This window comes from Medicago sativa, chromosome 4, assembly GCF_051527215.1.
Source record: "Medicago sativa cultivar Bolivia chromosome 4, Bolivia_mono, whole genome shotgun sequence".
Lineage (NCBI taxonomy): Eukaryota > Viridiplantae > Streptophyta > Magnoliopsida > Fabales > Fabaceae > Medicago > Medicago sativa.
This window is the reverse complement of record NC_140752.1, coordinates 27308816-27334071: the sequence shown is the minus strand read 5'-3', so window position 1 is coordinate 27334071 and position 25256 is coordinate 27308816. Positions and strand designations below refer to the sequence as shown.

Sequence of the window (25256 nt, the reverse complement as noted above, 5' to 3'; positions counted from 1 at the left end):
TTAGGAAAATGTTAACGAGTGCTCTCGTGCACTATTTAATACCTTTATATGGTAACTTTTTTTTGAAAATTTATGTAATCAATGCATCGAAAATTAAAATATTTGACTTTTTTATAGAATAATTTCTTCTTTTAGAATCTTTAAAGAGTGCCCCTGGTTCTTTGTTTTTTTTGCGAAAGGTTCTTCCAATATACCAGCAGGCCATTTTGGCACATCTTTCAATAATCTCCATGCATCTACAATTGTGAATTTTTTTACCACCGTCTTGGTGAAAAGTTTGTTTTGCAGCTGAAATAATGTTGCTCTCGCAGCTCCCTAGCCACAACTTGTTTGTTACACCCAAAAACTATTAAACGATGAGATTTATTTCGTACCATTGACTTTTTAGTCTGTCGGTTTCCTCTCTATATAATTATCGTCACGATGCTTGTTATAAGCTTCATGAATCTTTTTCCAAAAACAATCTCCCTTTTTATCAACCCCATCGATCAGACTCTTTAATATGTTGAGGCATGTGATATCTTCATCCTCCTTTAGCTAGAATCTTGTTTTTGGCATATTTACAACCGGTGCGGATACAACTTCTTCACCAAGGTTAATAGTTTTAAAGCCACCTTTATGTAAAATTGTGGTTTTTCGAGCTCTTGATCAATTGCACATTACTACTATCCATTTGAACCCCATGAGGTATACTGGAGTTAGTTGGTTGAGATAAAAATTGTTGATATTGATATGGATTATGTGATGAATGATATGAGTAATTTCCAAAGTGTAAGTTATTTTGTGGAGTTGGAATAAAAGGATAATTTTGAAAATTTGGGTTATGTTGTAGTTTGGCATAAGAGGTGCATTTCTTTAGTATGGATTGTTTTATTGATTTGGGATACAATGAGGAATACCGCCATTTTACATAAAATTGGACCGCCATCTTATAATTTTAACCATTTTTACAATTTCATTAATTTCTCAATCACCAACTCAACTAGAGAGCACAACCTAAAAATAACATATGCATAACATTTCATTTCATTTTTTGTTTAACACAATCTTAAAGGAAAAAGAAGTTTCATCTATACACCCTATGTCCATAAGTCTAACTAAATGCTAATCATCTATTAGACCTTTGTTGGCATCTCTATGTTGTTGAATGACCAACACTGAGCCATGAATATCAAAATCTGAAGAAGCTAAAATATCACCAACTGATCCAAGTTCTGGACATTCCTCCCAATCACTCATATCTATTGTTAGTGAACTATTTCCTCTACCACCCTTTCCAACTATAAACAAAGAGTATATGTCACCAATCTCTTTTAAACATTCCACTGTTTGTCTTCCATCCTTCACAAAATTTTCTACATATCCAATTTTTCCCGAAGCGACGTGCCTATTATAAAAATCAACCATGAAGGTATTGTCAATCTCATCATTCACAGTCTCTTCCCCAGACAACGACATTAAAATCTCTTTTTCCTTAGATTGTACTCCACTTTTATCAATTTGTTCATTTTCTAAAGAAGAAGACGACAATAAAAATCTAATGATTGTCAAGTTAATTCGAGGGCATTTAGAAATGCGTAGGCTCCAAGCAACAGCCTCGCGGTCATCCGGCCCTCCAAAAAAAAGTGTTGCAACATTTTGAATGTTTTCAGATTCTATTAGTTCTGAGAAACCAAATGACGTAGTAAGCCCTCTTTCTATAATTACACCAACAGAACAAGGTGCATGCCTAAGAACCTTCTGATTAGTAATCCTTATACCTTCTTTTCCGCTTTCAAGTTTTCCATCGATTCGTTGATGCTTATGAAAGGGAAGAAGAATAATCGATACTTGAAGATTTTCTGCTTCATTGCACACATCTTCATACAAACTTAGAAAAGAAGATACTGTCCTTTTTTGTTGGACCAAAATATTTGTGTCTTCAGTAAAGGCATCTAGGGCATTATTAATGTCCACCACATCATTTCCACCAAAGGCTTCGTCGTCATCGCTGATATCGCCATTTTCTTTTTCATGATATAGCAAATTTGACTTGATTTTCTTCACAAGCTCTATTAAGTGCATTAAATATGTGGTAGAAGGTGATGTTTTAGAGCCATGTATTGCTAGTATTGTGGCTAGTATTGCAGATACTTGACGAGGATCATACACACAAGCCAAAATTTTGAGTTCATCTTCCATTTCTTGTGGTTCAATTGTTGTATGGTTGTTTGAAAACATTTTCTCTTCCCCCTTTGCTAGAAATGACACAATTATTCCTGATATTATTGTGTTTAATACTATCGATACTAGTAACACATTGTAAGATTCTGCATTCAAATTCTGTAAATGTAAATCAACAAAACAAGGAACATGAATTAGTACATTACATTCAAAATAGTTGATATTAACAAATCAAGTCGGGTTGACTATCTGGATCAAATTACGCTATAACGTTCTATCATCTAAATCTGATATATATTAATTAATTAAATCAAGGCAAGAAATGTACTCACAATGATTTGCTTTGCTGCTGCACCAATGAATAGCAAATCAGCATATCCTCTAGTGTTCAACATGAAGCCAAGAAAAATACCTTCATTAGTAGGAATATGAAGGTAATGACAAACTATAAGAGTACCTCCAAGTTTGCTACCAATGCTCAACAAGATCAATATGGCTACATTGGTTGTTCGATTCAAGCTTCTAAACACATTTATGAGGTCACATTGTAATCCCAAATATCCAAAGTATACTGGAAGGACAAAGTTGTAAATTGAATAACCAAGTTTTTGTAGCAAAGTTCTAGCCGTTTTACCTTCCTTAGGAAACAACAATCCAATAATAAAACAACTAATAATACTATTGTAGCCCAAAATTTCTATAACCATTGAGCTAGTTAGAAGCAGAAAAAGTATTAGTAATAGTTCAGTAGCTTTTAGGTATTTTTGGTTTCTATTTCTTGAGTTTAACCAAACGGCTAAGTACTTGTTAATTAGAACCACTATTATTATAGTGATAGTACAATAAAAACCATACAAAATGTGGTAGTCTTTTGTCCAAGTAACCATCACATTGAAAAACAACAAGCAACCCATTTCAGTAATCAACGCTGAAGACACCGCGATTCGCCCGATATCGGATGCAGCAAATCGTAACTCTGCTGACAAACGAATCACCATGGGGGAGCTTGTGTATGATACCATTAGCATAATGGTCATATAAAAATAATAGACGGGTTCAGCATGAACAGCTAACTGTTGTTTCAAATAATAGGAGATAGATAGACCAATTATACCACCCATTAGTGCACCTCCACATGCTACTAAGGTCACCATTTTCCAATGGCGCAATGTGTAGTGAATATTCATTTCCAAGCCAAATAAAAACATGAAATTTATGCGACAAAAGAAGCTTACTACTTGATAGTAATTTATGGAACTCGCTGGAAAGAACGTCTCTTTTATATATGCAATATGAGACATTGGACCTAATATCAACCCAGCCTGTTTCAACAATGCAATATAAACCAATAATTAGTTAATTAATTATAATCAAATTTCAAATTAATATGTATGTAATAAGAATAATTTAATTTTTGTGCCTTGTTGCTAGGTAAATCAATTATTTATATGACTTTTAATATTGCAGTAAAATGCAAGAAAATATAGTTGATGAATTCAAAATTTTTGTTGCATACCACAATTTAAAACTATATATATGGTTTTTTTTTTTGACAAAAAACTATATATATTGTTTGTAAGTGCATAACAGTTAAATTTTAAATAATTTAGAATATAACGAATGAAGAAAAATATATATAAAAAAAGTGGTTGTATGATTACCAGAATTTGTGCAATGGGTCCAGGTTGGCCCATAGTCCTAAGAACAACGTTGAAGAAGTGTGACACAACAAGAATGCATGACACTTGCATACCCATAGAACTTAGAGGGTTAACAAGATCATCGTTACAAAACATGTTGTTAGTCTCATCCATTGTACTTCTTTTGTGTTTGTCAGAAATCAATATGTTAGAGAGATGATTAATGATATGAAATTCTAAGATCTAACAATTTCATGTTTTTGATCCTAAAAGATTGGTGGAAGAATAGTAATAACAAAACATATGCCCTTTCTACTCTTTCCTCCTTTACTTTCGCCAAGTCTTACAACTAATTGTTATCTTTAAAGTATCTTTATTATATTAGTTAATTACTTAATTTTAATAGAAGTAACCGATGCATCGAAACAAATAGATTGCAACCACACACCAAAATAAAATGAAACGTTTGTAATTTGAGCTTGACCTTTTTTTTATGTTAAAGATAATTCAATTAACGAAAGGATGACCATAAATCAAATCTCAATCCAATACATCCCCCTTACTTTTTCAATGCAATAGTACTTTTTTTTTTCAATTATACTCCCTTTTTTTTTTGCTTTTGATGTTTTAGAACTTCAACTATATTTTAAAATATTTGATGTTTTAGTACATTTAATATTTTTTTTCCAAGTTTACCCTTGTTGAAAAACACACCATAAAACTATTAAATAAGTTGTGACCTATGGCTTATCACAGGTGAATTTAATTATATATAAATAAGGACTTTTTAGTCCAAAACATAATATACTTTAATTACTCCTTATGACTTGTGTCAAGAGCTAAAACACCAGAAGATAAAAAAACAGAGAGAGCAACTCTAACTAATACTATTTTCATCACTCTCTATTCAATATATTCTACTTTGCATTTATGATAACGGTGAATGTACCAATACTTCACAAGACACTCAAAATCATTTTTCTCGCTCTTTCACTTATACACTATTTCTTAGTATGTGTGAAATAAACAAATGACTCGATTATTATAGGACAGAGGAAATATCATAATATTTCAAATTTCACCATATAAATTTTCAAATTGGTCCTTATTTTTTTTTAAGAATGTATATTCAATTTTTCTATCCTGACAAAAAATAAATAAATAAATAAAAGGAATTAAGTTGAAACATATAATAAATTGTCCAATATCTAATATCCCTAAAAATTTCAATCACCCCATTCAAAACACTCTTAGAAAAATGTATATCCACCATATAAATAAAAAAATTGCATTCACCAAACTACCCTTCATTATATTTATCAATGTTTTTTTAAGCAAAAAGAGGTGCAGATGGTGAACCAACCGCAACCCCCTAAAAATATATAGATATAAAGAAACATTTGTATATCAATGAGAATAAAAAACTATTTGATTAGTTTTGAATTTAAAATTTTAATAGTCTTTTATTCTCATTGATTATATTTATCAATGAGAATAAAAGACTATTAAAATTATAAATTCAAAACTAATCAAATATAGTATTTTAGAGATAATATTTTCAAAATAAAGTAAAGTTAATTAAAATTGACTTTCTATATACAAAATTAAAATTAAGATTTACTTTTTATTTTATTTAATTTTTTTTATTAAGAGCTCATTAGTTACAACTTATTTTGTAATCACTTGTGAATTATTCCATCCTTTTTTTTTACTTATTCTTTAAAATTGACTTTCTTTATACAAAATTAAAATTAAGATTTACTTTTTATTTTATTTAGAATTTTTTTATTAAGAGCTCATTTTATTTTTAATCATTTGTGAATTATTCCATCCATTTTTTTTACTTATTCTTAAAAAAGAAATGAGAATCTAAAATAATCTAAAAATTGTTTCACATGAGAATTTATTGTGAATAACTTTTTTAAAAAACGTTTTCTACATTTAATTGTGTTTAAAAAAAGTGATTTTTTGTTTTGATAAACAAACACCGAATTTGCAAAGGTTAATTTCGAGATCACTGAACATAAAAAAAAACATATATAATCCATAACAAAGTTTTTGGATACATACCCAAGATTCTTTTTCTTGTTAATTTGTCGTCACATATCTATCTTTATTTTTTGTTTACACATGAGAGATACTCCCTCCATATCTAAATAGAATATCAATGAATTATTTATTATTTTTTCACTAATATATATTTATTCACACCACTAATTATAGTTAATAAAGGTAATTTAGTAAAGGGTAAAATATGATTTTGGTCCCTGCAAATATGTCTCGTTTTGGTTTTAGTCTCTATATTTTTTTTTTTTAGTTTTTGGTCCATGCAAATATGTCTCGTTTTGGTTTTAATCCCTGACCCCACTTTTGTGATGATTTGCACACATGACACATGATGACTGAACCCATTTTGTAGAAAAATAATCCCTGCAAAATATATTGATTTTTAAAAAGGTCCTTGTAAAATATTTTGTTTTCGAAAATAGTCTCAAACAAAATATTTTGCAGGGACCAAAAACTACAAAAAAAATTACAGGGACTAAAACCAAAACGAGACATATCTGCAGGGACTAAAACCATATTTTAGTCATTCAACTAATTATTTGCTTAAAAATCGTGCACAATCCAAAAGCGACAATTAATCTGAGACAAAAGAATCACATTAGTTAGATCATCTACAATGAAAAGGTCATACCATTTAAGACTTGGTACCTCCCATTGTGGAGCAAAATAAATTAGTACCTACTAGGGATAGATGTTTTGTGAAGCACTTTCTCTTTTGGGGGGGAATCACATTTTTTAAATTAAAATATTAAAGAAAATGTTAACCGGTGCCCTTTGGACACTAGTTAAGGATACTAAAAAGGTAAATTATACAGTATTTATTGCATTAAAAATTGTGTAATTAATTCATAAAATGTCACAATAGTTTCCTTTTATGGTAATAATTCCTTTTTTCGGTATGCTTAACCAAGCATGACCCAAATATTAAAATGCAATAATATATAATTATTGATAGATGATCAATGAATACCGTTTAAGAAATTTGTGTGAGGTACTGGATTGAAGGAATTGAATGTCAATTAAGTACCAAAAAATGGACCCTCCATTCATATATTTCAAATATGATCGATTATTTTCTTTACGTAATGTTAATTTTTTAATATGTTTTACCATTTATGTGTAATACTATTAATGTTGCATTTCAGATTTTCAAAAACCGATCCAAATTAAACCACACATGTTCATATCAAATCAGATTTTTTTAGAATGGTTATCCAAACCAAACAACCATATATATTTTTATTTTAAATTGAATCATTTTTACATGAAAATCAATCCAAAGTGCACCACAAACACCTTTACTTACGACAATTTCGTAACGAGTCTCATCACTATGAGAAATGCTAACAAACACCCTTAGAGCATTCGATTAGAAATTTAAAATGAAACTTTATCTTAGAATCAATATTTTCAACATATTAAAACATAAAAAAATAAATTTTTTTACTTAAAAATTATCAATTATTTTCGTTTTTTTTAATCTTTAACGAGTGTCCGGAACATAACAAAGGAAGGATAGAGAAAAATAGCAAAGCCGGACTTTGTTCCTATCTAGACCGTCCACATTCATTCATCTTATATTCATATGACATCACATCACATTTGTAACATAAAACCAAAACCTTATAGGACAAATCAAATGTCATTGCTTTTGTCATCATTGTTCAAACACCACAACCTTCTTCTTCATCACTCTCTACTACAAAAACCAACAACCCCTTTGACCAAAATCATCACTTCAAAATCATTATCATACATCACAAAATCATTTTCATCAAAATCCTCAGAAATGGTGAAAGCTATTCGAGTTCATGAACTTGGTGGGCCACAGGTAAAAACACCATGATGATGATGTTTTGTTTTTTCTATTTGTATTATGTTTTTGTTTTCTCACGTGAGTTGTATTGACATGATCACGTGACATAGGTTATGAAATGGGAAGATGTTGAAATTGGTGAACCTAAAGAAGGAGAAGTTCGTGTGAAGAATAAAGCTATTGGTGTTAATTTTATTGATGTTTATTTTCGTAAAGGGGTTTATAATGCTCCTTCTTCACCTTTTACTCCAGGTTTAATCTCTACTGAATTGTGTTCTTTGTTTTGTTGAATTAAGGAAAATTGTATGTTATTTGTTTGTGTTTTGAATGATTTGTTTATTGATTATTTTAGTTAGGCCCTGTTTGGATTTGTAGCTTATAGCATAAGTGCTTATCGTGATAAGTGCTTATGTATAAGCTATTTCATAAGTTATCTTGGAGAGCTTATGAAAATAAGCTGTTTTGCATCTTATGAAGATAAGTTCCCCCCAAAAGTTGCAGAAGTGCTTATGTATGTAGATAATCTCAATTAAGTCAATCCAAACAGACCATTTATCTTAAATTATAAACACTTGTTTAAGTGTTTTAGTGTGTTTGTAATGTGTTGGGCTAGTTGTTTTGCTCTGGCTTCAGTTTGGTCCCCCGCTAGTGAACGGTGGAATTGGTCTGCGGATTATTCGGTTTTTGAACCGGACACCGAATTTCCAGAGAGAGAAAAAAATGATATGTATCTATAAGCTTTTTTTAGCTTATTTCAATAAACTCTCTGAGATAGATTATGAAAAGTAACTGCTAATATGAATACTTTGATGAGTTAATCATCGTTGAAGATTGGGAAATTTGGTCCCAATTTTGTGAAATAGAAAATTAATTGTCGTATCAATTTAATCCTCTGTAATCTAACAGCTTCAGAAATGCCGAGTTGGAGCATATTTCTTGAAATATGTATAGGGTTTCTGTTGAACTCTATTTTATAAGCTAGATTTATTACAATTGATTGATAGAATGACTAAGTTTGTTGACCGTCCTCAGTTTTAAGAACTCAAATTAAGATTCACTCAAACTTTAATCTTATTTCATCTTTGATTACAGTTGATACTTAAGTACTAATAAGATGATCGTTGGTGGACGTTCCTTCAATGTCACTCATAAGTTTTCACAGCGGCAACTCCCAAAGTCAACTTTGTTCCTAACTATTATTTTTCTTGAGTGTTTGTGTGTTTTAACACTCCCTTGCTATATTGGTTTAACTCTTGTAATTTGATAGATTGTTCACTTTATTTGATAGCAAAGCGAGCAATTCCAATTATTGATCACAAAATTAAGCAAGTGTGTTCAAGCAACTCCATGGCATCTGAAATCTGAATTCCAAACCTTGATCTTAACTTAAAGAAGATAAACTTTTGATTAACTTTAAAGCATTACATACTTATACTAACAAAGTTGTTTGAAGTTACTGACTCTGAACCTATTTATCTGTCTATCTTGTTTATTTGGAGCTAAACAACTATTTTGTCCTGTTTTCGATTAACTTTTACTTTCTAGTTTATCTAAAAGTCTCAATTAAATTATGTTTATTGGTTGTCTTTTGTAAGTCTCGTTAATTTCTGGGAAAAAAAATGCCTTTTAAGTTTATAGGTGTTTATGGAGAGGATAAATGAGAGAGCTTCTAAATAAGTTGAAATGGAGAACTTAATTTCAATATATACAAGGAATACAGTCTAAAAAACTCACTGATTATAACATTCTTGTAGTATTATTGTTTTCATGAGTGCTTGTTAAGAAGTTTATCCAAAAGGGCACTTTATATATACAATTGAAACCATGCATTGATTTTGAATTTCTTAACATTTCATTGCAATGTATCTCCATGCCAAGGTATCATGTATTGAGCGAGTTCTTTTCCTCATCTGATGCGGCAGGTATGGAAGCTGTTGGCATTGTGACCGCAGTGGGTTCTGGACCCACTGGTATACAGGTTGGAGATCTTGTAGGTTACGCCGGTCAACCAATGGGATCATATGCTGAAGAGCAGATTCTTCCTGCAAACAAAGTAGTTCCTATCCCTTCCTCCATTGATCCAGCTGTTGCAGCATCCATCTTGCTGAAGGGCATGACAGCGCAATTTTTGCTCCGAAGTTGCTTCAAGGTTGGTTACTATAAATTAACTTTATTATCACATTTGAACGAAGCCGTTTTGCTTTAAACTTTGTTAGAGTCTCAAATTAGATAAAATATGATTTAAAAATGAGTGTATAAGTGGAAGACATCTTTCACCTTACAAACCGGTTTTGTAAGGATGCATTAGGCTGAACTCAAATTTTAAGATGTATCAGAACCTATCTAAAATTCGTTGGGCCGTGCACTATCAGGTCGCATTCTAAATGTGTGTAAGGGGAGTCTCACATTTGATCTGATATGGCCTGAAAATGAGTTTACAAGTGAGAGGCATCCTACACCTTACAAGCCGATTTTGTAGATTGAGTTATAGACCAAACTTAAATTCTAAGAATTTTCGTTAGCATGCTAATCAGATTATTATTATTAGTATTTTTGTTATCCTTTTTGCTTTTTGGTTTGCAGGTTGAACCCGGTCACACAGTTCTTGTCCATGCTGCAGCTGGTGGAGTTGGATCCTTATTGTGCCAATGGGCTAATGCTCTAGGTGCAACTGTTATAGGAACTGTATCCAATAAAGAGAAAGCAGCTCAAGCTAAGGAGGATGGCTGCCATCATGTTATAATATATAAAGAAGAGGATTTTGTCGCCCGCGTCAATGAAATCACGTCGGGCGGTGGAGTTGAAGTTGTCTATGATTCTGTGGGAAAGGACACCTTTGAGGTAGTGTGCCTATTCAATCTTATACTACACCTTAATGAAATTTCAAAATCAAATGGTTGGTTATTTGAATGGAAAAGTAAAATTAATACATTTATACTCCTGCATGGAAGTATCATTGAAAAAGTTGCTACTTTTCTGGTTCTTTATGTGCTCATTCTGAGATGATAATTGAGTATCTAGAAATGAAGTTAGGTTTATACTTCATTTGATCCTATGCTGTTCATTAATTAATTAAACAAACATCAACAAACACCAATTAGATAATTTCAAAGTGGATATTTGTACTACTATATAAATTAATCTATTAAATGGCTAACACATTTGGTTTCTCAATGAGTTTGTAAGATATGATAATGTGAAAGTGGATATTTATATTTTTCAAGGTAAGTTACGATAGTTGATATCAATTGAGAAATGTAAAGAGCAAAAGTTAACAGGCTGATTCGAATCAATAGATTAGGGTAGGCCTGGTCATGGTTCAGTTCATACAGAAAACCTAACTGAACTCAAAAAACAGTTTGCTGAACTGAATCTAACTGTTTTATATTTGTGAGAACCAAATTAACTGATTTTGAAATTCGGTGCACTGCTGAACTAGAATTTAAGAATGACTTAGGCACTGTTCCTTATGCACATCCACACGGAATCTTCAATTTTCTGTTTCTATTCTGTGGTCAGAATGTGAGTCTAAATTAAGTCAATATCTGACATGATTAAAAAAGATAAGAAAAACCTGAAGAAAGAAACAGTGGGAGTCACAACATACAAATGGAACTGATCCCGAACACGACCATTCCCACTTCTTTGTCATTACTCATTCTTTGCCGACCCTCGGTGATTTGGTTATCAAACTGAACTTCTGTGAGGGTTCAGTTACTGAACCGTGTCTCACATATCAAATTTAGTTCGATAACCTTGTCAACAATTTGGTTATTTTCTTTTTTCTTTCATGGATACAATTTGGTTGTTTTCAGTTTGGTTCTAGTGCAGTTCAGTGTTTGGTTCAGTTTTTCAAGAACCATGAACGGGCCTAGATTGGGGCCCAGAAGTCCAAGGATTATTGTCAGTTTAATAATGTATTAGAAACTTGGCGCCTTACTAGTAAAGATTTTGTGCTTTTTCACGAAATTGAGAAAGAAAAATGTGGGAATTAGAGATCTTAAGTTCTGTTGCATGTCATTACAGAAAGACTATTCTTACGTGTCATTAGGAAAAGACTTTTCTCACGATAGATAGACTTGAGTCTGGTTGGATTTACTTATTTGAGCTTATGTACTGGCATAAGCATTTGTGAACTGTTTGAGATAACTTATAACATGTTCTTAAGTTGTTTTCAACTTATTTTCATAGCTGTCCGGGATAGCTTATGAAAACAACTTGACTTTATTTTATCTTTTGTTATAGAAATAGTTTATACTCAAGCACTTGTATAATAAGTACTTATTCTATAAGCTCTTAATTACTCTGTTTATCTAAACCAAACCATTGACGATATTCTATGATATGTACAGGGATCTTTGGCATGCTTGAAGCTTAGAGGCTACATGGTCAGTTTCGGACAGTCATCCGGCTCGCCTGATCCAGTTCCATTGTCTTCCTTGGCCACAAAATCTCTGTTCTTGACAAGGCCTGCCTTATTTCAATATGTCGTCACTCGCGACGAGCTCTTGAGGGCAGCTGGTGAGGTGTTTGCTAACGTTGCTTCTGGTGTCTTGAAAGTGAGAGTTAATCATACTTATCCATTGTCTGAGGCAGTAAAAGCACATGAAGACTTAGAGAACAGGAAGACCTCTGGATCTGTTGTGTTGATACCATAAGGTTATCAGTTGTGTGTTGGTGTTAAGACATTAAGTCCTTGTTGGATATCTATTCAAAGAAACTGTTTTATCTTTTATATTAATATAAGGAACTATTTTATCCAACATTAGTTTTTGTTCTTAAATAACTATCCATTATTATGGTCATATATTCAATAACTGAAAGGAATATTGTGGAATCAAATTTTTTTATTTTTTGAAGGTGGAATCAAAATAACTTAAAAAATGTGGGACCACACAATACAATATTTGGAGGACGTCCTTCAAAAAAAATATATTTGGAGGGCTAAAAGGAAAATAAGATGCAATATTTTGAACTTATTGTTTATAAGTATGCTTATTTTGGCTTTGGTCAACACTTATGTCTGCCAGTCGCGATTGGCCAGAAGTTTATTTTGAAATAGAGTTGTGTTATTTGTACAACCAAAATTGGAACTAGTGAACACAATATATCATTGTGAGGTGCACGCAAATAAAAATCAGTCAAGAATTATTAAAAAAAACAGCAAATAAGTTGACGATTGTAATAAATCTTATGTGATCATATACTGTGTTTCACTTGCATCAATAGTTAACATTGTGAAACACTATAATGTGAATTTTTTAATACTTCGGGAGTGTGATGTTATTTGGACATCAAAAAGTTAACATTGCATCCAACACCGTATAAAAATACCCCTATTATATCTTTTGACTTTAAGAGAGAGAGACAATAGAAAACAACATTGAATCCGAATTGTTTACAAATACGGAGTTGGACAACATTTTTTGTCGACCTAACATTTCTTATACTTTTGCATGAGAGGCATCCGAAGGCACCTCTACAGATTCTTTCGTTTCCTGGGAGGATCCCAAAGAATCAAACTTTTAGTTGTTGAATCTCTCTTTGATGATCAATTTGAAAAATGTAAGTGCATGTGGCATCTACATTAGTTGTTTTTACTCAAAGCATCTTACATTAGTTAGAATAAAGTCTTTTGATAATGTGCAAATAAAACAAGAGCCTCTGATGCATACAGACGAGTGGATATTGTGAGAAAGAGCTCATACATAAAAGAAAAAGAGTATCTATTATTAACAATTTGGCACTTAATTTACCATGCAAAGCTAGCTTATTTTTTATACATAAACAAATGCATAGCGGCATGTTATTTTGTTAATATAATCAGTAAAAAAATAATGATAATAATTTAAAAAAAAAAGGATGTATAAGCTGGATATAAAAAATTAGCCTCATGAAATGAAATCAATATATAGGTAGCAAAGGCTCAATTACACAAATATCCCTAAAAAAGGGAAGAAAGTGAAAAACTAGATTAGAGCTAATATGCCTTGCTGCTGCATCTCTCTCAGTCTCCAATCTAGATAAATACCATCCTCTTCATGATCTTCTGGTTTCATTTGTTGCAAAGCCCATAGATAGTATACAGAGTGAATTGTATCCTAGTAAAAAAAAAAAAAACATAATTTGTTAAATAAGAAATGCAAGCTTCTAATCACTTCATGAAACTAATATAACATTAACACTAAATTATGTTGCACATGATCTTGTATATAAAAGAAAAACGATCCGGTCAGATCCGGTCAGTGCACCGTGGCTCTCAACGAGCGGGGGCTGAGGAGGGTAGATATACACATTCCTACCTCCGCAAGCAGAGAGACACTTTTCTAAGATTTGGACCCGTGGCCTACAGGTAGGTCACAAGGCAACAACGTTACCGTTGCGCCAAGGCTCTCCCTCATGAAAACCCGACTGACACGGACGGCATGATCAAGGAAGACCATGAATAAAAATTAAAGCTAAAGCCATAAAAACGAGAGACATGATGAGGGCGGACAGCAGTGAGTTGTGATGAGGGCCAAATGGTTCAGTGTACGTGATGATGCATGCCTTCTATTATAGAAGAGACATGAGCAAACAACAAAAGTCACCACGCCAGCATATATAACTGAATGGACCCAAATTATATCAAGAATAACGGAAAAAATGACAAAAAATCGCAACGTCACGTGACATCTAAAATATTTGAACGAGTAAGGATGTCAAAAATTATATCTTAAGTTTACATATTCTGATTTTCTTTACGTAAGTAAACACAAAAAACAGCATTTTCATGTCGTAAAATTTATCTATGAGCAGTAAAAAAATACAGCATTTACCTTGCCTCCTTCTGTAATTTCCCCGTTCCTATCACGTACACAATGGATTTGCTGTGTTTGAAACTGAAAATTCATTTAACAAAACCATCAGGATAAGTTTTATTTCTACTGCGCATACGAATAAATCTCGCAAGCTAAGAATGAACTTTTGGAAGTAATAATTTATAATACCACTACAATAATGAACGGAGATGTTTCCAACGTCTTGACTTCTCTTACATCCGCGTCGGATATATGCAGGATCTGTATATGGAAAATTCATTGTTAAAAATAGAACTACCGAATTTTAGTTCTAGAAAACAGTTTCATGTGTTCATTATGTTATATGGTACTATCAAGTACTAACCTGTTAAAACTTAAAAAAACAAAATGTAATTGAACAGAGAGCAATAAGAAAGATTGGCAAAAAAAAAAGTAATAATCTCACCTTGTTATCGAAGAAGATACCACGATCTTTATAAGCACCATGCTCGGCTTTACAGCGTTCAATCAGCTGAGGGGTACAGTACTTCTTCAATGTTTCAAAATCTCCCTGTATGTTTATAAGTAAAAGCCAATTCATAAAACAAATAAATTTAATGCAAAAATTATTCTTAGTGTTTTATTCCTTGATATCAGGTTTTGCATTTAACAAGTGACATAGGTAAGATAGCTAAGCCATTAATCGAGCTCACAGAGGAGGGGTTCAAATGGAATCTCAATTCTCAAAGTGCACAAAAGGCTTTTGAATTTCGCAAAACGATATTACTATAGTTCCTGTCTTAACTTTTCCAGACTTCACTTAGGAGTTCACCATTGAAAGTCGGGGCAAGGGTTTGGTACCCTTATGACACAAAATGGCAGACCTGAGACCTGTAGCCTATTAGACTTGGAGAAATATAGCTAAATGTGCTTGTATTAAAGAATTTATGGTTGTTGCATTGGCGATTCAACACTAGAGCTCGTACATGACATGCAGAAAAGTCAGTTTGCACGAATTGGAAGAGCTTAAAACAATCAGTTAGTGTGACTACCACGGATCAATATAACTGGGCCGAGCTAAGCTTTTTGGATACAGGTTTAACATCGTTTATAAACCTGATTTCAAAAATAAAGGCGCAGATACCTTATCTTCAAAATAAAGTACGCTATATTTTTCATTTAAGTTTCCTTAACTTTTCTGTAAGACTGATTATCTGGTTGAGTTAACTTATGAATCAATACAATTCAGATGCTCTATCACTAACCTTGATGTAAGCATTAAGCACCGGTTTTATTGCCTCCTGCACTTCTCCCACAAAGTCTGGTAAGGAAAATTTACTGGTTCATGTGATCATATTATAAGAAAATGATGTTAGCAAGTAGAATAATAATAAAATGTTAAGACTAAGACAAAAAAAAAAGGAGTAAGAACGTACGGATCCCGTTGACGTATTTTCCTATATGTAAGTGCAGCATCTGTCTCTTGAAACGTCCTAGACATGTTGGTACAATTTATTAAAAATAAATAAATATATATTTTGCATAAATGTATATATTTGTGAAAAAAAACATTGCTATTTTATATAAATATCAATTGGACCATCAAGTGGACCGTGTACATCTTCATCCTCGCTAATGTACAAAGAGTAGGTACACCTACACACAACATAATGAAGAATAAGGCTGTACAAAAAACATGAAGCCGTGTTTTAGAAGTTATATCTCAAAGTACCGAAGACGTATCTCAATCGTATCATTAGTCCATACTTTCTTTCAACAATTAAGAAAATTGGAGGATACTCAAGGATAAATATCTACAATATTCATACGATTATCAGGACTATATACGGATATGAAACCGACACCTCAATTTTGGAGTCTCTGGACTTAATAGATTAACAAAGTAATCTTTATCATGTGTTGCAGATATTTAGATGATAACAAGACAAATATTGCACCAAACATAATTACATTGCTTACAATAATCAGTGACTTGGTAATTCTAAGAACAAGAGAAACTGAGAAACATACCTTTGTATTGTATCAATAATGGGGCTGTCAATTCTGTCAATTATATCCAGCACGTCATCTACTATCTGCCAATAAAAGGTGATTCAGAAGTTAGATGAAATATTAACTTTCTTTATCCACGACCATGGATTAGCGCACCGAACACCAATATTTTTTAAGGGGACTGAGGCAACATGCAGAATGCATAATAAAGAACAAAATGCAGGCAGAAGAAAGAGTTGTTACAGTAGAATAAAAAACACAGGAGTAGAACTTACATCGCGGCTCGTTGTCTTCACTGGATCAATATATTTAATGAGATTCTTGGATACAGGATGGCGTCTAACCTAAATGAAAAGGTAGATAAGATATCTTAACGGAGAGACATTGTAGGCAATTCAATTACGAAAGACTTGTAACACAGTTACCTTGTCCCTGAACTCATCAACCTTCTTACTCCACCAAGATTGGTTAGAGGGCATAACAACAAGATCAGTTTTTGTACTTATTTCTCCGGTGAAACGAACACGCTGTCTCTTAGGTGAGTTACTACTTAGTTCCTCCTTTAGTATGTCATAACCTTTCTTGGTCATGTCCACAATTTTTGCATCTTTTAATTTTTGGAAGGAAGTGGAAACCATTGGTGAGGAAAAGGTGGACTTAAATTTGCTAAACAATGATTCTGAAGCATTGCCAGACGGAGATTCCTCGTTTTTCTCTCCCTCATGTGATGTCTGACTTCCTTGCTTTGCATCGGCATTCTTTTTTGTTGAAGAATCAGTTGATCCTGAAGAGTCATGCTTTCCTATCCCAACTTTCACCTAATTTAAAATGAAAAATATCAGTAAGCCATCGATCGTGGATCACATTTTGCTGGAAGATTTGTAAATCAGACCTCCTCAGTTGCAGCTGAAATTTTCTCTTTAACATTGTGAGAAACCTGCAAAAGGTATAAATACTAATCAAATTCCAAGAAACGTGTCATGTTATTCACAATAGATTAAAGGATACCGAGTTCCTAAAAAAAAAATTCAATAACAAGGCAATATAGAAGAATCAAAAGCTTTAGCCACATAAACAAACAAAAGCTTTATACCTTCTTTGCAGCAGCTTCAGCTTCTTTCCACACACCATCAAATTGTCTGTACAGCTGCTCAGTTGTCTTCTTTGTTCTGCATTTGCCAATCAACCATCTCAGTCACTCCTTTTAAGTGTCGAGCTAGCTTTGACATACAATGGTATGTCTCAGCCTATTAATGGATAACTTCAAAAGCTTAATGTGACATAAAACAATACTTACTTTTCTTTCAGTTCTTCTGCTTTTTCCTTCAGCTCCTTCACAGACTTTTGGAATTCCGGGTTTCTACAACCACCAACGACAAGAATCAAACAGAGCAGACGATAAAATCTATAAGCGGGAGGAACGAAAAGCTAGGAGATAATCAACAGAGCAAGTTTTTTTATGTCCTAGCATGAAATTTTAGATCTATTCTTTCATTTGTTTTAGGAAGGTGATATAAAGACTTAGTCACATAACTCAATTAAAGGGTTTCCCTGTATACATGTAAAATCCCTATTGTTTCGCAGTAATTAAATCCAACCAATCAGTGTTGTCAAATAACAGCTATAACAGGCTATAGGATAGCGGAATTTGAAGAAATCACTATTGTTCCGCAATATGCTATTTAGTAAAGTAGTTTAAATTGCAGCTATGGCAGCACTATAACACTATATACCTTATGTGTCATCATATATATGGGCTGGTTACACTGAACCTAACAAAATTTCTAAGCTAAATATATTAATAGACTTATTTAATTCGTGAAATTTTACCTATGAAAAATAAACTCCAAATACGACACGGACACTAAGACGCTGCACCACTAGCATAAAAAATATACAAGAACGGAAAGGGGGAATAAAAAACGACCAAAGATGAAGGTGTGTCTGTAAGGAAAATGCGCATATGCAAGAAGTTTTAAAATGCCTAACTAAAATATGATTATATTACTTCTAAAAGGATATTAGTTTCTGATTTTTGCAATAAAAAAGTAGATGTGTCCGTTCTCATGGCAGTCAGGTCCGATGGGTGTCAGAGATATGACAAAGCAACGAAAAAAGTGTATCCGTTAGTGTTGCCAAATAGCGGCTATATCATTATTGCGTTTGGAATTTGAACAAGGTAATGTTTTGTGATATGCTATTTCGTACAAAGAATTGACAAATAGTGGTTTTTCTAACCCTATGGCGCTCTAGCGTAGCATAATTTGAACAAACAACTTTTTTATGATCCCTAATACTGTTTTCGGTCACTATTATAAGCAAAAATCAACTTTTTATTTTTATTGAATAAATAATGTATCTAATTTTTTATTATAGATTAAATACATCATTTATTCAATGAACCAAAAAAAGGGCTTTTTGATTATAATAGTGACCAGAGGTAGTATTTTCTACATTCCGTAATTGACAACATTGTCCCTCGATACAACTAAACCTAAGAGTGTATGTGCTTTATAGAATTTTACATTCATAAATTAAAATACTCGGGTTCCTAGAACAGTTTTACAATTAAACATGGTACAACTAGTGTTGCCATGTCCGGTCCCTTATTTTTTAAGGGATCAAACACGCCTCCAATTTTTCATAACTTAAAAATTAAATCAAAACATTAGGTTTTCAAAGTTGCATGGGTTAATAAGTTTATTTAATTTCTAAACCAAACTCATACAACCCCTTAACCTAGTTTAAGAACCTATATGTAATTACATTACAACTTAAAAAATGCAATGAAAACAAATTAACAAGAGATAAAGGAGTGAGTGAAATCATACTTAACAGTTTCATCTTTAACCTTCTTAGAAAACTCATTGAACACACTGTATCCACGTCTATCAACTGAATTCACAAACAACCTCGTTTTCAAACCCTACAATATTCCAATAAAATTAAATAAATAAAAACAGAAAATTAAGAATTAAGAAAAAAAATAATGAAAGGGAAGAAGAATATGAACGAACTTGTTGAGGAAGAAAAAGAGATTGATGATGTGAAAGTAATAAATCACGAATAAGCTTTCTCGTAGCCATTGTTAAATATTCTTCGTTCAAATAACAGTCTCTTTCTCTCTCTCTATACGTATACATGAGTGGTGTATATATATGTATATTGGATTGTGGGGTTTGTTCTTGAGGAAGAAGAAACATAAGAGGGTTTTAATATTGGTGCAGCTTTTGCTGCAATATTATGCGAGCGAGCCACACGGTGAGGTATGTGTTATTATTATTATTATTATTTTATATTTTATTTTATTTTATTTTTAAATAATCATTTTCGTCTTTTGGACGTGTATCGTGGAGTCACGATAATACTTCGATGTAACAAAATTTTAAAATAGTTTATGATTTACGATCAAGTAGTCACACTAATACTTCAACGTAGCAAAATTTTAAAATAGTTTATGATTTACAATTCGTAAGTGAAAATACTTCTTTAGACGTGAAATCAACTAGAATTAATTAATAGAGAAATGTTATCTGAACAACTATTTTATTGACAACTTATGGAACAACCATAATTTATAAAGAAAAAACAGGTATTTATAGAAAAACTAAAACAATAGAGAGATAAAGTAAAAAAATAATGTGAATATGAAAGAGAAAATTGTTGAAAAATGGGTGTTCAAATATTATTTCTCTAATTAAAAATAGTTTTCAGATTCAAGGACAATCTAAACTATATTGACAAACACGTTGCACAATCAGAAATAATCTTTTATATCTAATCCTAGCCGACATCCAAACTCTAATTTCATAACCCTAATCCTAAAAAATTGGCTCCAAATTTGTATTTAATATGGTGCACTTTACCAATGATCTATCAGTATTGGAAATATATCGCCACATTAACTATTTAACTCAACCACATTTCCATTCCTTCAAAAAAAAGAAAAAAAACTCAACCACATTTCCAAGGCATTAGAACCCTCATTTTTTTCTAACAATTTTTTTCTAACAAAAAATTCTCTCTTCTTCCCTGATCAGTCCCGGCCATCTATCTTTTCGGTGAGAATCCTCTCCACCTCTCTCATCTTTTTATACAATTGCTTTGTATTGCAATTTATTGCGGTTCCTTCTAATTCACTACTTATTCCTACAAAACAAGTATGTTTCTTTTTTTTAGAATATTCTATGTTACATCTTTGGGTATTTGATTTATTATTGACTTTATTGTTTTCAATGGTCTAATTTTCACAGTTTGGTTTATTCTTCTCGGTGCTTTTGGTATTGCATATTGTGGTTGTTTGATGCAAAACTTAACTATGCTAATTTTAACCTGAAAGAAGCCATCACAATCTCAGTCGGAATCTGCCGTAAGAGAAATTATATGACTTAATATATAATTAAAATAGAGCAACTATTCGGTGTAGAATCAAAATAGAGCAATTGGGTTTTCTGGTACTGCAGTTTTGAACCAATCAATTTACTCGATTGGTCGTTGTTAATTTTTGTTTTGAAAAGTTTTTAGCTTTAGATAAAGATAGTTGAAGAACTAAACGGGGCTGTGAGTTTCTGTTTTATATAATTTCTAGCATGAGATTATGTATTTTTTATGTGTGTTTGTTCATGATGTTTAACTCTGTATTTCACTTTTTTTTTGTTACTTATGGTGGTTGCTTTGGTTTTTGTTCTAATCATGGCAAATAATTTGAGTTCGGTGTTTCAAAGTGAGCTTGAAAATCAATAGAAAGAGGCTATGAGACCAAAGCAATTCACTTTCTTTTTGAATCTTCTTAGAGTTTGGTGTTCTATTAAAAAAAAAAATCAGTACCATATGATGAAACAATAGTTTTAGAATCAAGTGTTGTTTGACAGGAAGATATCTTTGTAATCGAAGATGTCTTACTTGATGCCACTGTGTTTATTGTTATGTTAGATTACTTTATCATATTCTATGATTAATTATTTCCTTATATTTTATTAGTTAAATCTGCAATATGTTTTTGATGATTCCAAAACATCATGTTTACTCCTATGCACAATAAGAATTTCACTAATTGAATTTGCTAGATAATTATCAACTAACTAATGTAGTTTTTCATTTAAAAGGGAAATGGCACTCTGAAGCAGCAGTTATAATAGATCCCTCCTTCTCTCAGTACCCCCAATGTTTATCTACAAACAATCGGTGAGAGAACAAGTTGCAGCAGCACTAGCCATCAAGAAATGAGGGATAGCTCGATGACTCTGATTCCACCATGTATTCTCATATTCTTCTCACTATCTTATTTTTACTCATCTTTCTTTCTCTCCTCTCTTTTAACGTTACTTCTTTTTATTCTCATGTTTTTTCTGCGATTGTTGATCTTTCCTTTTCATTGTTTCAGCCCTTCTAAAGCAACAAGGTATTCTAGATTTTTAGATTTTGAATCCCTTTTCGGATCGTTTGCAACTTGCTCGCAATGGTGGGGCAGACCTCACAGTGGTATGACAATGTCTTTGTACTATAATGTGTTTTTCTTCTTTGTTTGATTTCTGTTCCAATGTTGAAAATAAACAAATTTCTGGTGGATTTTTTAGTTTGAAGTTTATAATGATATTCGAACAAACCTAACTCATTTATATTATTTTCTGAAAGGATTCTTCAAATTTGAATCTTAAAGCAACATATAACTCAAAAAGTTATTTACCACGATCTTTTATGTTGAGAATGTGTCTTGGCAGATGTTGTTATGTATCTCATTTTCAAATTGTTATATAGTGTTGGTAGTTGATGTGTTTATTCTCTATCAAAAAGGATTTTTTTTTTTAATTCATGTGTAACCTCTTCCTTTTGAGTTCCAACCCCTCCAATTATATAATTTAAATAATATCATGATCTTTGATTGCTGTCAAAAATATGAAGATCATTTAAGATTTCAATAGAGAAAAATATGTAATAATGAAATTGTTGATTATCAATATTAGTAAGTTTTGACCAATGTTGGTAACTTTGACACATTTTTTTTTTTTTGAGCAAAACTTTGACACATTTAAACTTATGTCTATTCCATGATCATTGATTGTTAACATATATGACAACTTCAGTGTTATATTTTGAGATCATGTGTATATTTTGAATTTTATTTACTAATAGCAACTTCAGTGTTATATTTTAAGGTTCGATTATTTAGTATGGTTAGTTAGGAGAAACAAAATGAACAATTAGATAACATGATCACTAACATATTGTGTTGTTTTTGGATTTCCAAACTGTTTTATTTGGATTTCCAAATTCTATTATCTACCGAAGTTGTTACTAGGTTGAGTCACGACCAGGTCGCTCTCTTTAAGACGTTTCGTGGCACTACCCAAAATTGTGCAAGGTAGACTATCAACCACGCCGCCTCCAGGATAAAACAAGCCCAGCTACAACTGTTCGATTAACTACTGCACTGTAGAAAATCGTTCGAGATTTACACCTTTCAATATGGTACTACGACCACTCAAATATGGTGATACCACCATTTATCCTCAAATAGAAAAATATTTAAATAATTTATATACTGTTAAGATCATTCTTAATTCCGACGGGACATTATTATTACGAGAGGGACTATGATCTTAATAGTACTCTTTATTCCGAAGGGACATATATTACCGAAGGGACTATGTTTTTAAGACCATTGTTAATTCCGAAGGGACATTAAACCGAAAAAGGGAATATGGTCTTAATAACACTCTTAATTCCGAAGGGACAGAAAGGAGTAGAAAAAGGAGAAGGACTTGTTAAACAAGTCAAAGGAGGGAGAAGAGAGGAAAGACTCGTCAACACAAGTCAAGAAAGAGAGAAGAGAGAAAGAGTTCCCGACAACTCAATGAAACTCTTTGGTATGTTTTTTGAACTAGGTGAGCTCTCCTTATAGGGAGAGTTTGTAACTAATTTGGAGAAACTTAAGAATTAAGTAAACTTAAAAATTAAGCAACTCACAGATCAGCTCAAGTAACAAACTAATCGGATAAGTTCAAAAAGAAACAAATCCACTAACGAAGGAAAGATAGGAAATTCAGTTGGATTCTCAGTCTTATCACAACAAACATAACCTAAAATTATGGGAAGTGATATTCATAAATAAAAAATAATTATTATTATTATTTTCATCATTATCAGGTATTTAAAATTAAATACCGCAATTTAAACACTACTAATGTGTGTGTTCTATTTTATGTGGGACCCCACATTCTATTTTTTAATTCACACAACACTAGATCAAAGTTTAATTACTTAGTGTTTAATCTTCCAACCTTCCAATTTCTTTCCAACTTCACACCAATGTTCCAACATATTGATATACCATTCATGATTTTACCGATGAAGCTTTGTGTTGATTGTCATATTTCAATTTCATTGCCGTTTGTATCAGCTCATATTTAACTTCTCTTAGAACTGATGCTTATACTTATCTTTGTGTCAGCAGGACCTTAATCAATGGCAAGTGAAAGACAAGGTAGAAAAGAAAAATAATAGTATATGGATCCTTTCTTTAATGTACGATATTTGTATACAACACTTTGTGGGTTCATGACATCAAGTGAGCAAGTTGAAGGCAAGTAGGTTCTGCCTGGGCAAGGAAGGTGTTGGGTTTAAAATTTGACGTAATGCTCTATGCTTTTGGACTTTTGTACTAGCCAATATAAAATTATTACTCCATCAATAATGTGTCATTTTTTTTTTTAAACTAGTGATGCAAGCACCACGAAAATATTGGCTCTACATAAATTGGGCTAATAGTCCTTATGTTTATAAAATTATTTGCAAATTAAAATAGTGTGTGGATGTCACACGTTTTAATTGCAAATTAAAATAGTCCTTATGACAATTGAATATTAAATTGAGATTGTACAATATAATCTTGCTTTTGTCTACTACATTTACATTTCATATGACCCGTGCGACAGCACGGGTGAAAAATCTAGTGTTCAATAAACGTTGACTAACGACAGATAAATACGTCATCCCTTAAAAAAAAAACAGATAAATACATCAGCATTGCCACAACAAGTATTTGGGTACCACTTGCTGTTGTGCAATCACTTCTCAACTACCATATCGCCTTCGTCACATATTCCTGGAATTTTGCCAAACTCATGACCTTGTTTACCACTCTATCCCATTCGTAAAAATGCCCTTGCCACAGTCTTACTTGTTTTACCTTTTCTTTTATGGCTAAAATTTAGGACGAGACTTAACTTTTTTCTATCTCTAAAAAAAATAGTTAACTTTTTCCTAGTCTCTTTAAAAAAAGAATGATAATCACAACAAAAAAAAGAATGATAATCACACCAAAAAATATTTGATTACATCCAAATTTAATTAAAATTTAATAATATCAAATTTATCCTTATTCGTGGAGTATAAATTTATCAAATCCTTCACATCTCTCACAAACATTCCTACACATGTGATCTAGTTTGATGAAAAATTAAAGATTGAATCACTAGGTATTTCATTGATACTCTATCAGGTATTGTTAGTGAATTTATGCATTTGAAGACATTAATTTTCGCGTTTTTTTATTTATTTTTGTATGTAAATTGAAGTGAACTCAGTTCGCGTACATTTTTTTTTTGTGGTGTCTGAGATTCGAATCTCAAACCTTTCATATATTATACATTATCATTATTAACCGAGTTAAGTTCACGAGAACTTCACGTACATATGTTGTTTGCAGTTCTAATTTCATACTCACATCACATGGATTAAATTCATGTGTCTACACTATTAAAGTCTACGTACGTTTGA

General features: G+C 32.0%; 3 protein-coding genes, 1 long non-coding RNA gene and 1 pseudogene across 7 annotated transcripts; 2 read left to right on the top strand and 3 right to left on the bottom strand.

The window, feature by feature from the left end:
* Nucleotides 1-111: 111 nt before the first annotated feature.
* LOC146927424 (uncharacterized) lies at nt 112-928 on the bottom strand (annotated as a pseudogene).
* A 1-nt stretch (nt 929) lies between these two features.
* On the bottom strand, nt 930-4059 carry LOC146927423 (cation/H(+) antiporter 2-like). Its single transcript, XM_085700700.1, has 3 exons — nt 3825-4059; nt 2496-3485; nt 930-2322 (listed from the first exon to the last, which is right to left on the bottom strand). The coding sequence occupies exons 1-3, from the start codon at nt 3975-3977 to the stop codon at nt 1105-1107; spliced, it is 2361 nt and encodes a 786-aa protein (XP_085556826.1). The 5' UTR covers nt 3978-4059; the 3' UTR covers nt 930-1104.
* Nucleotides 4060-7514: 3455 nt separating this feature from the next.
* Nucleotides 7515-12449, top strand: LOC146927422 (GroES-like zinc-binding alcohol dehydrogenase family protein). The gene is made up of 5 exons (XM_085700699.1): nt 7515-7701; nt 7797-7938; nt 9609-9835; nt 10270-10527; nt 12039-12449. Exons 1-5 carry the CDS (start codon nt 7660-7662, stop codon nt 12342-12344), a joined length of 975 nt encoding a protein of 324 aa, XP_085556825.1. The 5' UTR covers nt 7515-7659; the 3' UTR covers nt 12345-12449.
* A 1090-nt stretch (nt 12450-13539) lies between these two features.
* On the bottom strand, nt 13540-19723 carry LOC146927421 (mitochondrial import inner membrane translocase subunit TIM44-2-like). Its single transcript, XM_085700698.1, has 14 exons — nt 19496-19723; nt 19310-19404; nt 17776-17838; nt 17572-17647; nt 17371-17415; nt 16904-17296; nt 16754-16822; nt 16497-16561; nt 15902-15958; nt 15731-15803; nt 14932-15036; nt 14676-14747; nt 14505-14567; nt 13540-13787 (listed from the first exon to the last, which is right to left on the bottom strand). The coding sequence occupies exons 1-14, from the start codon at nt 19679-19681 to the stop codon at nt 13656-13658; spliced, it is 1494 nt and encodes a 497-aa protein (XP_085556824.1). The 5' UTR covers nt 19682-19723; the 3' UTR covers nt 13540-13655.
* A 375-nt stretch (nt 19724-20098) lies between these two features.
* On the top strand, nt 20099-24384 carry LOC146927420 (uncharacterized). Of its 4 annotated transcripts, XR_015005668.1 has the most exons (5): nt 20099-20539; nt 21584-21734; nt 21862-21959; nt 22767-22946; nt 23932-24384. It is a non-coding gene; the product is annotated as an uncharacterized LOC146927420 (long non-coding RNA). The 4 variants fall into 4 exon arrangements; XR_015005666.1 differs by lacking the exon at nt 22767-22946 and having other exon boundaries at nt 20185-20539; nt 23929-24384; XR_015005665.1 differs by lacking the exon at nt 22767-22946 and having other exon boundaries at nt 20188-20539.
* Nucleotides 24385-25256: the final 872 nt, after the last annotated feature.